Below are 16,623 nucleotides of genomic sequence, written 5' to 3'. Positions count from 1 at the left end.
CTGCGCGCCCAGGCCCGTCTGCTCTGTCTCCGCAGCCCTGCCGGTTCGAGCGCTGTGTGCTGCTGTCCCTGCAGTCGCTGCGTGGCGTCCTGGAGTGCAAGCCCGGAGAGGCCAGCGTGAGTGTCGGGGGGCGGCTCCCGGGCAGGGGGCACCCAGCACACGGGCGTGGGTCAGTGCAGAGCCCGAATCCTGGAGTGCAAGCCCGGAGAGGCCAGCGTGAGTGTCGGGGGGCGGCTCCCGGGCAGGGGGCACCCAGCACACGGGCGTGGGTCAGTGCGGAGCCAGAACTGCCACCCTGTTGCTCGGCTGGAGGCTGGCTCTCTGTCTGCGTCCCCTTTCAGAATTGGGTTGTCCACCCTGGATGCCCTCGTCCACGTGTTCACTGTTGACATCGAGCTCCATGAACAAAAGGTTTTCTTAGCTAAGTACAAAAATTCTCATTCCTCCTTACAGGTCTTCCAGCACCCTAAAACCCAGGAAGAGGTTTGCCAGCTGAGCATCAATATCATGCAGGTACTTGGTGGAGGCAGTGGAGACCCGAGGCAGTGGAGACCGTCGGCCTCCCTCCTGTTTATAATCAGTGTAGAGCAGGTGCTGACAATCACGTGCGTCCTTTTCATTTTGTGCGAGTCCGTCATAGTTGATGGTAGGTAAGTTCAAGGCAAGAGTAGTTGCAGCTCGCTCAGCAGTGCCTCCCCCAGTGACTCAGCGTTATGCTGCCCTTCTGTGTTCTCGTGGGACTTTGTGTGTGTCTGTGTGTGTGTGCATGTATGTGTATGTGTGTGTGCATGTATGTGTATATGTGTCTCTGCTGGAGCACAGATTAAATGGCGTGACAGTGGTTTCCATTTTATCTAGAGCCCCAAGTTCTTTGGGGCCAGCGCCTTGTGGGCACATACACACAGCTGAACACATGAGTGAGTGAGAGGGGGGAAATAAAATGTATTCAAGAACTCAACAGTGGGGTCGGAACATAGGTGCCGTCAGCTTTTCTAATCACTCAGCGTTATACATGGGGACACGTGCCCCCAGTGCTCATGTTCATATGTGCGTGTGCAGATGTGCTGTGTATGTGGGATGCAGCTTACCCCTAACAAGGCCCATATACATATAGACCACGTGCAGGAGATACACTGTATTTCTGGTTATTTACGGAAAATGCTCTTTGCTGTCCAAACAGATGAGCCTCTGAGGGTTCCTGTCACTGAAATGTCCCATTTTTGGCCTAGGGTTTCCTGTACTGCCTGGAGCAGCTGAGCACCAAGCCCGACGCCGATGTAGACACTGCACAGTAAGTGGGGCCGAGATCAGCCTCGCCGGGGCGTCCGTGCCGACTGGAAACACAGCCTCCTGCTCTGTGTTTGGTCTTGCATCCTGAGACTTAGCAATAAGAGAGCGAGTGTTCATGGGAATCGCACGTTTCTATATTTGGCCTGGACTCTTTCCACAGTTTCCTCATCTTCTGGACTTGCTTCAGCTTTACTAGAGGCCCTGTGAGCAAACCGAGTACACGGTTAGCTCCCTAACTATCCAGAGAAGCAGGGTTTTAATAATAGGGTGAAAATGCACCTCCTCCTTGTTGGCAGCCGTGCGGTTCTGTGTCGGGTGTTGTCCCAGCTGCTGCTAGAGGCCCGCAGTGTGGGTGGGGTGATGTTCCGGCCGGCTCAGTTACCTGCGTCCTGATGCTTGAGATCCGAGAGAGCGTTCTGTCATCGTGCTGCTCTCTGGGGTTGTTGAAACTTCGTCTTTCTGAATATTTGGCACATGGGACTTGCTGTACCTGAGGTTTCTGCTTGCACACACATAATACTGAGATAATTGCCTCTTAATTAAAGCTGTAATCTAACTGACAGCTGGAGATGTTCCCATATTTGCCTGGTTTTGCCTCTCACTCTATGAGACATTGATTCCTCTGAGGCCTGATAAGTTTCCAGTTCGGGTCTGCCTTTGATTTTTAGGGTCAGCGTATTCGTTTACCAGGAATTCGTGGTGTTAGCAGCTTCCTGATATTTCTGGTTGAGTCTTGTCTTGCTACGGCTTCTGTTCCACATGTCACTGAAGTCTAGCAGTGAAGGTGTTTCTGAGCCTTTCTGCTCTGTTTACTCACAGATGTTTCCTAGCAGTTTATATTGTTTTAATTATCATTATTTTAACTCTTTTTCAGATTGCTTTTATTGCTTTTTCTATTTTAAAATATTATTTGATATCTTTTTCATCTTCCATATGAATTCTGAAATCAGATGGTCAGATTTAAAGAAAGAGATCCTGCCGAGGTGTTACTTGTCACCTGCCGTGTCTGTAAATTTACTGGTAGCTCTTGGGTGTCCCTTCCCCTGCAGTTCTGTGTATCCGGTCACTTGTGGGTTAGTAACTAATTTCCTGACTCAGCTCTCCTGTTAGTCATTTACTGTGAACATGAGCTTGAACAAGTTCCCTCTAGATTGTGATGGGCAAAAACATTTCGATTATGAGAGTCTATACGTAGAAATTAAATTATTGGGAAGACCCCACAAACACATTTTATATGGCCCACGTTAACAGATAGTTCACAGTTTCTACTTTGAGCTGTTAGGTGTTAAATATTAAAAAGCAGAAAGTTATATGATTTTTGACCAAAAGATTTTAAAGTCAAATTTACACAGGTTTTATAGAATTTTTTACTGAGGTATAACTGACATATTGTATTAACGTTTTTAATTTTAGTGCTTTAACTGTAACTGTTCTCTTCCTTACTTCTCTAATCAGTCTCTCCGTTGACGTTTCTTCTCCTGATTTGTTTGGAAGCATCCATGAAGACTTCGGTCTGACTTCTGTAAGTGAGACTGTGAAGAGATGGTAGATAGAAAGTGAAGCATGGCGTTGGAAACTGCACAGCGGCTGCTCATGGCTCCGCCTGAGCGTCCGTTGTGGCCGCGCCATTCCTGTGGCATGCTGCTCTTACTTTGGTGCTTCATTTTGTTTTGGGGAAGTTTTAGTAAAATACAATGCTGTACGCAGCCCATACTTATTAGCTGAAACTTACAGCATAAGTATTTCCATCTGCCCTCTGCATCATGTCACGCTCTAGTGCTTGAAAGGCAGGAAGGAGGCAAAGGACAGGCACCATTTCCCTGTTTTCCTCTTTAATCAGAGAAGCTCTGCTCTTCTCTGTTTTTTTTTTTTTTTTGGTAAGTTCCCTATTAGCATTTTATTTAAACTCAGAATTCCATGGCAAAACCAAATCACCTTCCCTATAAACTCACGTGTATTTTAAACACATGCGTGTGTTTAGGGATGATTCACACACATGCTTTGTTCTGTGTGTTAATCTAGCTGTTAAAATTCAAACTCCAGTTTTCTTAAAAATTAGTAGTGACCCTCTCCACTTGTCATTAGCTTGAAGGATGGTTGTGTATGTTTCTCTCAAGAAAGGAAACGTGACCTAAATTCCTGCCATATATCATTTCTACGGTTATAAGTATCAACTCCTAAATAAGGATTTGTTTTATTAGAAAAAGTATAATCAAAATAATTTTTTTAAAAACACTGTTGTAGGTTTAATTACTTTTGTGACTAGGCAGATAATAGTACTGCTCACAGAGAGAATTCAGGAAGAAAATAGGTCTACAGAAAGGTTAAAACATCAGTTTGGGACCAGATGTGTTGAATGAGAGGTGTTCAGATGGGCTGTCTAGTGGGCAGTTGGCCCCCGGGAGAGAAGTCCAGGTACAGATTTGTAGATCAGCAGTGCGAGGCCTGGGAAGGGATGAGGATTCAAGGGACAATCCTAGTGGCTAGAGAGGAGACCACGTATATAGAGATCATATTGGGGTTCAGGATTCAAGGGGAGGCCCGAAGAGAGAGCCTGGGAGCTCCACAGAAGGAAGCTTCGAGAGAAAGCAATCCAGATGGGAAAGCGGCTGCTGGAGTGCCCGCAGGCCGGATGGGAGCCAGGGCTCGTGGGGCACGTGGATGGCTGTGGGGCGCGTGGACGGCTGTGGGGCGCTGCGGGCTCTGGGCCAGGGGGGAGTGCAGGCCGTCTGGTGAGCCTAGACCACGCTCCCACCGTGAACATGAAGAGGGGGCTGGAGAAGCACATGCCGAGGCAGCTCCCTTCTCTGTGGAGGGGACGGCTGCCCCTTTCCCGGCCTGTGGGAGAGGCCCTTTTTGCTCACCTTCTCGGGCTGACACCGCCCGCTGGGCCCAGTTCTCCTCAGAGCCTGGACCCCGCCTTGAACCGCGCCTTAGCCTCCGTCTGCCTGCTCTCAGCCAGAACCCTGAGCCAGTCACACTGCCTCCCGCCCCCTCTCCTGAGATTGTCCCAGACTCGGTGCCAAGCTCAGTCCCTGTGCTTGCCTGCACTGGATGGTACTGCGTTAGATTTGGCCCCCGGGGGCTCCGGTGTTTGTAGGGTCTTGTTCTGGTTCTCAGTGAGGGCAGCGTGGGAAGAAAGGGGGCTCATCTCTGGTCCTCCTCTAGCTGCTGTTCCCTGACTGAAGGGCTTCGCGTACCACCGTCAGGCTTGAGGGCAGCCTGATGCCCGCATCACAGATGCTGCGGAGGGCCAGGACGGTGCCTGAGGCCGGCCAGGACGGTGCCTGAGGCCATGGAGTCCTCCGTCTGCAGACCCTGCCGTGGATGGGCCACAGACCAGGGCAGAGGCGACGCGGCAGGCGGGGCAGGCCACTGGCAGGCGGGGCGGGGGCGGTGCTCGGTGGCCAGCTCCCCAGGGGAGGCGAGTAAGGATGGACTGTGGGCCTGGGAGACCAGCTGAGATCAGATTGCCTGCAGAGGAGTCACGTGACCACATCCCAAGCGCCTCACAAGGGCCACGTGATGACGGCATGGGGCGCGGGCAGGGGTCTGGCCTCCCCAAGCCTCGCCTGCCACCCCAGTCTCTCAGTGCCCATCTCACGAGGTTTGAGCATGGAGCGTGGAGGAGGGTGGACGACAGCCCATTTTCCTTACTTCAGCCTCCACTTCTCATCCACAGAGTCATCCAGGTCGTTCCGTTGCTTTAAAAGCAGTGTAATAATTCTGGGCCTTTTAATTATATTTTTTGATGACCACAAAAGACAAGTAGATCACACTGTGCCAGAACTAAATAATAAGATTTTAAATAAAGACCTAGCAGTCTGCACACTGCAGACACTGAATGGGATTCTTGGGTGACGTGGGCCCAGGCAGGGTGGCCCCGTGGTCTGCGCACCTGCCTTTCTGTCGCTGACCGCAGTCACCCACAAGTGCACCGCAGCGAGCCCAGGACGGGTGGGAGTGTCTCCTGGGGAGGAGCTCTGCCCTTGAGTCCAGTCAGGATGTGAACCGAGGCCTCGGATTACTCACACTTATCCTGGAGAAACCTTCCCCTGAGGAGGTGGGACAGAGCCGTTCCTAGAACTTTCCTTACAAGCCGGTTCTTGTGAACTCTACAGTGAGGATTGATTCGTCAGCCTGGGGGTCTGGTCACTTTGATGTGAAATCACTGTGAGCAGCCAGAAGCCTGGGGGTATAGCATGGCCCTCTCTGTGACTGACTGGGCGGGCGCCCGGCTCTGTCCCCTCGCTCCCCCCAAGAGGGAGACTCTCCATGAGGAGGGCTGCAGCAGTCTCGTGGCTGAGGGAGCCCGTCTGTAGGCACCATTACAGTTTTCTTCCAAGTTATGAAAAATTTACAAGTTATTTTCCAAGAATTTCAACGCTTTTTGGTAGTTATTTTTAATATTCATTTTTATAGCTATTTTGGGCGCAAAACATGTGAAGTAGAATAGAACCCCTTTCCTAAGAACCGCTGCTGCTGCTGCTGCCGAGTCACTTCGACCGTGTCCGACTCTGTGCGGCCCCAGAGACGGCAGCCCACCAGGCTCCCCCGTCCCTGGGATTCTCCAGACAAGAACGCTGGAGTGGGCTGCCATTGCCTTCTCCACCTAAGAACAGCATCTGACCCCATCTCACTGGTTTCCTGTGCTCCGTCCGTCTGCTTTCTATACAGCTGTTAGATTTCCAAAGGAATTTGAGTTAAACATGATTTGACTCCTCAGTGTATTAGGTGATTAGTTAGTAGAGTTACAGCTTTGTGTCACGTTTCTCTGTTACTGGGAAGAAGGAACCGAGGGAAAGTGCTGAATATCGATAGGAAACACTAAGAGACTGTAATTAGCAAGTGGTAAATGTTATGTGTTAGACTTTCAATTTGTTATTGGAAATGTAATTTTTAAAATTTTGTCTTGGTTTTAGGAACAGCGACTTTTGATAGTCCTGAGTAATTGCTGCTACCTGGAACGTTACACCTTCCTAAACATAGCAGAACAGTTTGAAAAACACAACTTCCAGGGCATAGAAAGAATAACACAGGTAATGACTTGTGAAGGGTCAGTGGGCTTGGCACCCGCTTAGTTTCAGCTGATCCCCCTGCTCCTCCCACCCCGCTTGCCCCTCCCCTGCTCCTCCACCCTCACCTCCTGGTCCCGTCTCCTCACAGCTCATCTGAAGTTAATGCTCTTCTCTTTCTCTGGAGCAAGGTCCTTGCAGGGCTAGAGCTGGGCTATTACCCACCCAGGCTTCCCAAAACTGAGGGAAGGAAAGGAGAGAAAGGCTTCCAGAGGCACCTCAGATGCGGCTCCTTTCAGGTTAGAGCTGTCACTAGCCAACAGCAAACCCCGAGCCTGCACAATCACCTCTCCTTCCTCTCTCCTGCTCCGGGGACCACAGCGGAGCTTCTGCGTGCCTGCCGAAGCATTTGCACAGGTGCGGTGCAGACACACGTGCGCGCGCACACACACATGCTCGCAGGCATAGCTCTAGGTTGCTTTGTCTTTCCCAAAAAACACGCCCCCTCCCCTCTGCAGTCCTGCATGAGGAGAACTGGACAAAAATGAGTCCTGCATAAATAAATCATTGGAGCGTTTTTGTTTCTTTTTCAATGATGTTGCACTTTGGTGTTTACATTTTTCAAGTAATCAGAAAAGGAAAAGTGAAGCAGTCTTGCTGCTGTTGAAGGCTGCTTGGTTCCTGGGCGGAGCTCTCTCGGGTTTCCAAGTAAAGCAGGCTGGAGCCACTTCTGTTAATGTCAGTGTAGCTTTCTTAGTGCGAAGAACAAGATAGCGATCTTGTTAATCTTACAATCAGAAAGTGCTCTGGACGGATTGCATACTTTTCACAAATGATGGTTCCAGTTCATGAACTTGATTGGGATTTTTTTTTTAAGATTGAAAATGTCAGAGTGGGTGGCTGTGTCTTGTTTTCCTGCCTTTTCGTAAAGATTAATCATCCTGATGAGAAATGTTGTGACTTAAGACTTAAGGGCCAAATGTCGAGTTTATTTCCAGAAAGTTTTGGTTGAGAATTGCAAGGTGTTTTCTTGCAGTAAAAAGTTAGTATTTGTAGAAAGTGGGCATTTTGTTTTCATGCAGGAATAATAATGACACTAACATTATTCCTGGAGAAGTTTTAAAAATATATGAAATGATTAGGAATTGCATATAAAAGCAGGCAAAGATTTCAGTTCAGTCGCTCAGTCATATTTGACTCTTTGCAACACCATGGACTGCAGCATGCCAGGCCTCTCTGTCCATCACCAACTCTTGGAGTTTACTCAGATTCATGTCCATTGAGTCAGTGATGCCATCCAACCATCTCATCCTCTGTTGTCCCCTTCTCCTCCCACCTTCCATCTTTCTCGGCATCAGGGTCTTTTCAAATGCATCAGGTGGCCAGAGTATTGGAGTTTCAGCTTCAATATCAGTCCTTCCAATGAACACCCAGAACTGATCTCCTTTAGGATGGACTGATTGGATCGCCTTGCAGTCCAAGGGACTCTCAAGAGTCTTCTCCAACACCACAGTTCAAAAGCATTAATTCTTCAGTGCTCAGCTTTCTTTATAGTCCACCTCTCACATCTGTACATGACTATTGGAAAAACCATAGCCTTAACTAGACGGACCTTTCTTGACAAAGTAATGTCTCTGCTTTTCAATATGCTGTCTAGGTTGGTCATAACTTTCCTTCCAAGGAGCAAGTGTCTTTTAATTTCATGGCTGCAATCACCATCTGCAGTGATTTTGGAGCCCAGAAAAATAAAGTCTGACACTGTTGCCACTGTTTCCCCATTTATTTGCTATGAAGTGATGAGACCAGATGCCATGATCTTAGTTTTCTGAATGTTGAGCTTTAAGCCACCTTTTTCACTCTCCTCTTTCACTTTCATCAAGAGGCTTTTGAGTTCCTCTTCCCTTTCTGCCATAAGGGTGGTATCATCTGCATATCTGAGGTTATTGATATTTCTTCCGGCAATCTTGATTCCAGCTTGTGTTTCTTCCAGTCCAGCGTTTCTCATGATGTACTCTGCATCTAAGTTAAATAAGCAGGGTGAAAATATACAGCCTTGATGTACTCCTTTCTCTATTTAGAACCAGTCTGTTGTTCCATGTCCAGTTCTAACTGTTGCTTCCTGACCTGCATATAGGTTTCTCAAGAGGCAGGTCAGGTGGTCTAGTATTCCCATCTCTTTCAGAATTTTCCACAGTTTATTGTGATCCACACAGTCAAAGGCTTTGGCATAGTCAATAAAGCAGAAATAGATGTTTTTCTGGAACTCTCTTGCTTTTTCCAAGATCCAGCGGATGTTGGCAATTTGATCTCTGGTTCCTCTGCCTTTTCTAAAACCAGCTTGAACATCTGGAAATTCACGGTTCACGTATTGCTGAAGCCTGGCTTGGAGAATTTTGAGCATTTCTTATAAGTGGGGGTTTTCTCTTAGATCCGGTCTGTGTCAGTAAGAAGCAGAATGAAACTGACCTGCAGGTGGGTTCTTGTGTCCTTCCACGTCTTTGTCCAGGCTCTTGTGTTCTGAAACTAAGGTGATTTGAGGACCTGGGGGGTCCTGCTTGTGGCACTCAGAATTTGGAATTGAATATTTTGAAAGCATTCAACTGAGCATTAAAGGAATAGACAGTAAACCAGATTTATAGTCTTTGCGCTGTTTCTGGCTTCATTAGTGAATTCATTACTTTCATGAGGGCAATGAAGTAAGATGCATTTCTTGCATTCAGGTAAAAGAGCTGCCAGCTGCCCCTTTCTCATGGTTCCCTTCTCAGCTAACATAACTCTGGAGGCCCAGATCCCAAAGCATTCTGGGGCATTCAGGTCCCCTGAACACTGGTCACCCATGCTCCGCTCTGCTGTCAGAGGGAAGGCCGCCTCAGAGCTGCTGCTGGGCGTCCTCTCCCCTCGGAGCCCATCTCTCACAGGCCTCCCCCGAGCCGAGCTCGGGGACTCAGCCACAGTTTCTCCAGGCACAGTTCCTTCTGTATTCTGTTTCACCAAGAGCTTCACTGGCCTTTTTAGTTCCCTTTATCTTACTCTTCATCTGCAAGAGTAGAATTAAGTTTTACATAAATAATCATGCTTGTTAGGAGTTTATTAAAATTTAATTATCATTCATCCTTTGGGGCTTGCTTCCCTGGTGGCTCAGACAGTAAAGAATCTGCCTGAAATGCAGGGGATACAGGCTGGATACCTGGATTGGGAAAATCCTCTGAAGAAGGGAATGGCAACCCTCTCCAGTATTCTTGCCTGAAGAATCCGATGGACGGAAGAGCCTGGTGAGCCACAGTCCATGGGCTTGCAGAGTCGGACACGACTGAGCGACTAACTTGCTTTTTCACTTTTCATCCTTTAAAACTAGCATGATTTTTTTTACAGTTTTGTTTGATGAAAATAGCTCTCTGAAGTAATTAAGGAAAGTATTATTAACTCCGTTTTTCATGCAGAAAGATGCTCAGAGAGAGGGAGGTTAGCACAGCAGGCCTCCAGTTCACATTTTCTCAGGCTGAGTCCAGAGTGCCTGCTGGTCTGGCATCGTACATGTGCCAAAGAAAAGAACAAAATTGTTTCTATGAGAAGATACCAGAGGAATAGGATCTGATGCTGGTTGGTTAAGTGTGTATCATTTTGAGCTTTATAAAACAGCATTAAGTAATAAACATGAAATCCGTCAGCATTTCCAGATCCTCTTTCCGGACGAGCCCTGTTGGAGGCCGTCGCTGGGCTGCGCTGGGAAGCCCTGCGCGCCCGCGCCGCCACGTGCAGTGCCAGCGCCTCCCGGTCTCGAGTGTTGGAAGTGTTTGTTTATCGTGCATTTTCTTTTTCTTATTATAAAAATAAGACCTCTGGACTCCCCTGGTGGTCAGTGGTTAAGAACCCATCTGCCAGTGCAGGGACCCAGGTTCAGTTCCTGGTCTGGAACATTCCACATGCCGCAGGGCAGCTAAGCCCGTGTATGCCCCAGGACTGCTGAGACTCTGGGGCCCACGCTGCGCAACACGAGGAGCCGCAGCGAGAAGCCCTCGGAGCGCAACCAGAGACGGCCCGCGCAAAAGCAGAGGCCCAGCACAGCCGAGAACAAGCGTGTTGTTTTTTAAGTAAAACTTAATCATTTTTTAAAAGGAGAAATACTGAAAAACCTAAAAAAGTTTTAATCACCTGTAATCCACCAAAGATAAACTCTGTCTTATTTTAGAGTATGTAGTAATCAGTCTCTTCCGTGGGCCTGTGTCTGGACATGCCGCTGCACTGTGGAGCAGTGTTCTGAGTTCAGCTCATGGTGAGCACAGCTCTCCCTCGGCCGTTCTGTTGAGAGCACTCCTCCTCTATAGATGTGCGCCTCATGGCTTTATAGTATGTGTTACTGCTGGACGTGCCACTGTAAAATCCTTGTTTTCACTTTTTCCTGCTGGGAACCTTCAGGTGGTTTTTGTGTCTGTCACTGAGGGGACGCTGGCTGCGTCACCCTCCTCCCTTCCTCGCAGTGAATTCCTGGACGTGAACTGCCACTGCAGAGGCTCCCTCCCGGCAGACGCTGCCTGCCAGGGCTGCTGTTCAGAAGCTGCACCCTCATGTTTGGCCGTCACTGCTGATTAGTTCTCATTTGATAGGAAACATCCCCTTGTGGTGTTTTCTTTTGCATGTCTTTCCCTGCTTAGCAGGTTAACACTTTCTCATATGCTCATTGGCTAGAACGGTCTCTTTAAAGGGGCTCAGAGGCTGCAGGCCAGTCTCTGAGCCCTTTGAGAAGGGAAAACCAGAGCTGTATGGTTAATAAACTTGGGCTTATAATTTTATTAGTAGCTGTAATTACATAAACCCAAGGAATGACCTTTACATATATAAAAAGCTGGTTTACTCTGTGCCAGTCTTTTTAAAAGAATTATCTAATTTGCAGTTTGGATAGTTGCAGATTTTTGACCTACCCAAGAATGTTATAATTGCTGTTAAAGTCTGGCGTTAAATTATTATTTTTTTTTAAAGTCGAATGCCTAGAGAGAAATGGATGGGATGGGGCCCCCACCTCCAACCTCTCCTATCTCCTGAAACATTCACAGGCCAGGGAGGGAAGGCTCTCTTTTCTAGACATGTATACTCATTTTTACGTATTTATTGCTTATTTGGCCAGGCCACGTCTTAGTTGCAGCATGTGAACTCTTTTAGTTTGGCATTCAATTCTTGAGTGAGGTTTTCTGTGATGCCTGTAAATCTCTTTCCAATATTTCAGCATGAAGGTAGAGAAAGGACAGGTTTTTTTTTAAGTCCAGGGAAACTCCTTTACAGCAAACAGTTTTAACGATTTTAGAGTCATTTGAGCCATAGGCAATATATTTTACATATTTGATTATTTTTAGCATAATTGTATATAATTATTTTGCTGTAATTATTCTAGTTAAAATTTTGTTGTTGTTTTAATACAACTGTCAAAGGTTACCCTCCATTTACAGTTACTACGAAATAGTGGCTCTGTTCCTCATCTTAGAGTCTTGTACAGTCCATCCTTGAGCCTCTTGAGCCTGTCTTACCCAGCAGTTTGCACCCCGCCCACTGCTCCCCATAGTGGTTCTGATTATAGTTTAGTGAGTTTATTTCTATAGCGCTGGCTCAGTTAAAAGTGCTCTTTCTGTCATCTTTGAAATGAAAATAACAGGGCTTTTTTTTTCTGTTATTTTTTTTCTTTCTCAGAAGTTTAATTTTTACAAACTATTGTTACCAAAAAAGTTTTAAAAATAGTAAACTAGAAAATTTAAGTTGGAAACATTGAAATAAAGCCATGCATTCATGTTCTGTACCCGTTTTGAGTGGGCTTCAGAGCGCTGTGTGGGAAGCGGCGAAGCAGGGCGCCTGCCATGCAGCGATGCTCTTTACTACCTGTGGCGAAGTAAGGCCACACCTCTTTGTGGGAAAGCCGGTAAGTGCTGCTCAAGCCTACTCAGCATTCACTTACGTTGTTTCCCTGTTTTCTCCACCCGCGAGTAGACGCCCTGCGTGCTCCACTTGTGCGTGTGAGCGGGCGCGGCCTCACTGGTGTGCCCTCCCTGTGCTCACAGGTGAGCATGGCCTCACTCAAAGATCTGGACCAGAGGCTGTTTGAAAGCTACATTGAGCTGAAGGCAGACCCCATCGTGGGCTCCTTGGAACCTGGCATTTACGCTGGCTACTTCGACTGGAGGGACTGCCTGCCCCCGACAGGTGGGTGGTTTCAGGTCCCTGGTCTCCAGGTCCATGCATCCTGAGCCGTGACTGTGGATTTGCTTCTCTTGATACATGCTTAAGATGCTTTTCTTTTTGTTCCCATTTTTTTCATATTTGCTAAGGGATTGACTTGGTTTTTAAAGCTTTATTAGGTTAAACCCACTGTTTAATAGTTTGGAGTTTAGGAGACTTTAAATTATTAGTGCTTACAATGGCTTAGAGATAATCTTAAATTCCAGAGGATAATTAATTACACCTCAGAGTGTGTGATCATCTCAGTAACACACACTTGCTTCCGGGGGTGCTTCTTGCCTGCATAGAAGCAGTAGCCAGCACTGTTCTCTGCAGTGACCTTGTGACCTCCATCAAAAAATTTACTTAAGACGTTTGATCGCTTCTACGGAAGACCCAGTTACAGTTGCCGAAGATATGAAAGATTCAAGGAGAAGGTATGGGAGTGAGAGCATCATGATCGAGCAGAGAAAATTCAGCTGCGGAAAGATGGCAGACGGTTCCGGTATTATTGTTGTGACATCAAATAAATGTCACTTAGAGCACTTGATAATGTGTGTTTTAGAACTAACTTGTCATTGAAAGATACAGTTTTGACGATCAGACACTCGTTTCTTTGTTTGAAGTACCGTGGAATACGCAAAGCCAGGCCACCTACTAACATGTTGGTGTTGCCTGGTGTGACAATGGCTCTGCTCTTACTAGACGTCAGGTCTTTGGGGCGCGCGTGGCTGTACCCGTGACCTGCTGGAAAGCTGTGTCTCCTTTATTTGTTCAACAGCTTGTTGTGATACCCTGCCATCATTGCTGTGTGGCGCTTTTATTAGATGGTGGTGGCGTCATTATTCAAATATGGTTTGCTTTTATTGTTGCTGTTCAGTCGCTCAGCCGTGTCAGACTCTCTGCAACCCCGTGGACTGCAGCACACCAGGCCTCTCTGTCCCTCACTATCTTCTGGAGTTTGCTCAGACTCATGTCCATCGAGTTGGTGATGCCGTCCAACCATCTCATCCTCTGTCACCCTCTTCTCCTCCTGCCCTCAATCTTTCCCAACATCAGGGGCTTTTCCAGTGAGTCAGCTCTTCGCATCAGGTGACCAGAGCTTCAGCTTCAGTGTCAGTCCTTCCAATGAATATTCAGGGTTGATTTCCTTTAGGATTGACTGGTTTGATCTCCTTGCCATTCAAGGGATTCTCAAGAGTCTTCTCCAGCACCACCATTTGAAAGCATCAAGTTGTTCATATTAGGGATAATGATGCCGGAAGTATAAGCTAAGAATCAGAATCATTAAACTAGTAATGTTTATGTGATTGTAGCTATTTAATTCCTGAAGTCACCATCCATCATTATAGACGTTTGAGCCTTCTGCCTAAAGTAGATCATAGTTGATCTTTCTCCCCCAAGGCCATTCATTACCTTCCTACATGCTCCTTCCTGTATTACCTTCTTAAATCTCCCAAATGTTAAAATTCCCGAAGTCACCGAGCCCAAGAGTTTAGAGAAAGATTGCAGATGGAGGGTTCCAGAGGCTGCTCACAGATGACCTTGAGACCAGTGACCCCCCCGGGAGTTGGGTTTGCTCACGCATACGTTCTTTTCTGTGTCCAGACTGGATGGCAGCTCACATCCCAAATGCATCCTCTTACAGTATGTCAGATCTTGTCAGAAACTTGCTTAAAATTCTTGTAGTGTCTTACAGCAAAACGTGCAACGCAGTCAGCACTGACCCTGTACTTCACTCCACGGCCTCGCCAGCCGCCCGCAGCGCACAGGGAAGACCTCCCACGCCCTCCCTGTGGGGTCTTCCCGTTGCCCATGTGGTCAGGAGTCCTTGGTCCTCAGGCGTCCGCGTAAGTGTCAAGACCCCAGCCGTCCACTCTGCACTTGTGTCATGGCCGCTGGAGGGTGGGCATCATGTTTTAGATGGACCCTGTGGGAATTACACGTGTTTTATATGCAAGATAATTACCTACCAGGGAGTATCCTATCCATTGGTTCCAGCACTGCCCTTTACATTGGTGGAGCTTCTTACAGCCCAGTCTGTGAGCTCAGGGGTAGTGGTCAGTTACCCAGGGCAGCTGATGACATACACCTTCAGTGTAAGCTCAGTTCCTGACCTCGCACGGGCAAACCTAACTCCCTGGGTGGATCACTGGTCTCAAGGTCATCTGTCAACAGCCTCTGGAGCTTTCGATCTACAGTCTTTTTCAAAACTCTCGGGCTGGGTGACTTTGGGAATCTCACCATCTGGGAGCTTTAGGAAGGCAATACAGTGCAGATGCCACGCTTCACGTTACATTCCAGGAGCGATGCCGGCCGGAAAGTGGGCCAGGTTAGATGAGGAGTGACGGTCAAGATCCTTATCAGTTCAGGTGACGTGTGCCACCATGAAGGGTTATTGGGAGTTTGCAAATTCACAACCAAAATTTGGGCCCTGCCGTACCAAACTCTTGTAACAACAGTTAACCAATCCCTGGTTCACATATAAAGGAGTTGTTGTACAGCAGGCCCTGCACACGTGTACACGCATGTACACATGGGCACGCGTGCACACGCTAGGTGCTTTACTCCTCACGGTGTCAGTCGTTTGTGCACCTGTGATGCACGAGCCTGTGTATACTCGCCTCTTAATGCACAGTCCAGCACGTGCCTGTGTATACTCGCCTCTTAGTACTCAGTCCAGCACGAGCCTGTGTATACTCGCCTCTTAGTACTCAGTCGAGCTCAGTCACGCAGTCGTGTCTGACTCTTTGCGACCCCATGAACCGCAGCACGCCAGGCCTCCCTGTCCATCACCAACTCCCGGAGTTTACCCGAACTCATGTCCATCGAGTCAGTGATGCCATCCAGCCATCTCATCCTCTGTCATCCCCTTCTCCTCCTGCCTTCAGTCTTTCCCAGCGTCAGGGTCTTTTCAAATGAGTCAACTCTTCACATCAGGTGACCAAAGTATTGGAGTTTCAGCTTCAGCATCAGTCCTTCCAATGAACATTCAGGACTGATCTCCTTCAGAATGGACTGGTTGGATCTCCTTGCAGTCCAAGGGACTCTCAAGAGTCTTCTCCAACACCGCAGTTCAAAAGCATCAATTCTTTGGTGCTCAGCTTTCTTCACAGTCCAACTCTCACATCCATACATGACCACAGGAAAAACCATAGCCTTGACTAGACAGACCTTTGTTGGCAAAGTAATGTCTCTGCTTTTGAATATGCTGTCTAGGTTAGTCATAACTTTCCTTCTGAGGATTAAGCATCTTTTAATTTCATGGCTGCAGTCACCATCTGCAGTGATTTTGGAGCCCCCAGAAATAAAGTCAGCCACTGTTTCCGCTGTTTCCCCATCTATTTGCCATGAAGTGATGGGACCGGATGCCATGATCTTAGTTTTTTGAATGTTGAGCTCTAAGCCAATTTATTACAGTTGTCTAAATTTCAGCTGTCTTAAGACAAATCCTCGTTCCCTCCGGAGGGTCGGGGAGGGTTGGCCAGGACCTCAGGCTCTGAACCCCCTGAGCTCCTGTTGCTCTGACTACTCACAGCCCTACACGTTCCACGTTACAGCCCAGCGTGAACTAGCCGTCTGGGCGGCGCCTCGGAGGTTCCACCTGAGGCCCCTGTGTCCTCTCGTGTCTCTCGTGCCTCCAGCCACCCTGGGGTCCATGGGCGTGCTGGCCTTCGTGCTCTGCAGAGCGCTTCCAGGCTGGTCCTGCTCCTGGGAGAGACGCCCCCCCCTGCCCTGCCGCCCTCCCCCTGTGGTGAGCGGCCCCCAGCCTCCTCCTGCAGCCCCTGCGCTGGGAATGGCCCTGGATGCTGGCTCCCCCTGGGGTTGCCAATCTTTGTTCAAACTCCAAGATTCCATCCCCTCGAGCAAGCTGATTGGTGCCTTCAGCATCCACTCTGGGGTCTGCCCTCCGCTCTGAGCTTCAGGCCTCCCTCCTCTGTGGACAGATGTCCCCCCACCCGGACTCTCCTGCACCTTCCTCACCCCTCGGGTCGGCCGCCAGGGTGCCGCTCCTCCTCAGACCCTAGTTCTGTCCCCACCGTGCCCGGTCCCTGCAGGGTGCCCCGTGTCACTGCAGGGCCGCACTGTCTTCCTGTCCCCAGCCCCTTGCCTGTCG

General features: G+C 48.4%; 1 protein-coding gene across 3 annotated transcripts in view; it reads left to right on the top strand.

Annotated features, from left to right (window-relative positions):
- Positions 1-16,623, top strand: part of EXOC2 (exocyst complex component 2) — a 122,627-nt gene that overhangs the window by 77,426 nt on the left and 28,578 nt on the right. For 2 of the 3 annotated variants that reach the window (XM_018038888.1, XM_018038887.1), the window contains exons 18-24: positions 36-116; positions 454-513; positions 1,230-1,291; positions 2,746-2,812; positions 6,213-6,329; positions 6,497-6,604; positions 12,350-12,491. In XM_018038888.1, the coding sequence (XP_017894377.1) occupies positions 36-116; positions 454-513; positions 1,230-1,291; positions 2,746-2,812; positions 6,213-6,329; positions 6,497-6,604; positions 12,350-12,491 (637 nt within the window). The remainder of the gene's footprint in view (positions 1-35; positions 117-453; positions 514-1,229; positions 1,292-2,745; positions 2,813-6,212; positions 6,330-6,496; positions 6,605-12,349; positions 12,492-16,623) is intronic. The other variant, XM_018038889.1, reaches the window with a different exon arrangement.

The sequence above is a fragment of the Capra hircus genome, chromosome 23 (assembly GCF_001704415.2).
Source record: "Capra hircus breed San Clemente chromosome 23, ASM170441v1, whole genome shotgun sequence".
Classification (NCBI taxonomy): domain Eukaryota; kingdom Metazoa; phylum Chordata; class Mammalia; order Artiodactyla; family Bovidae; genus Capra; species Capra hircus.
The sequence above is the reverse complement of the archived record's forward strand: the minus strand, read 5'-3'. Positions and strand labels throughout refer to the sequence as shown.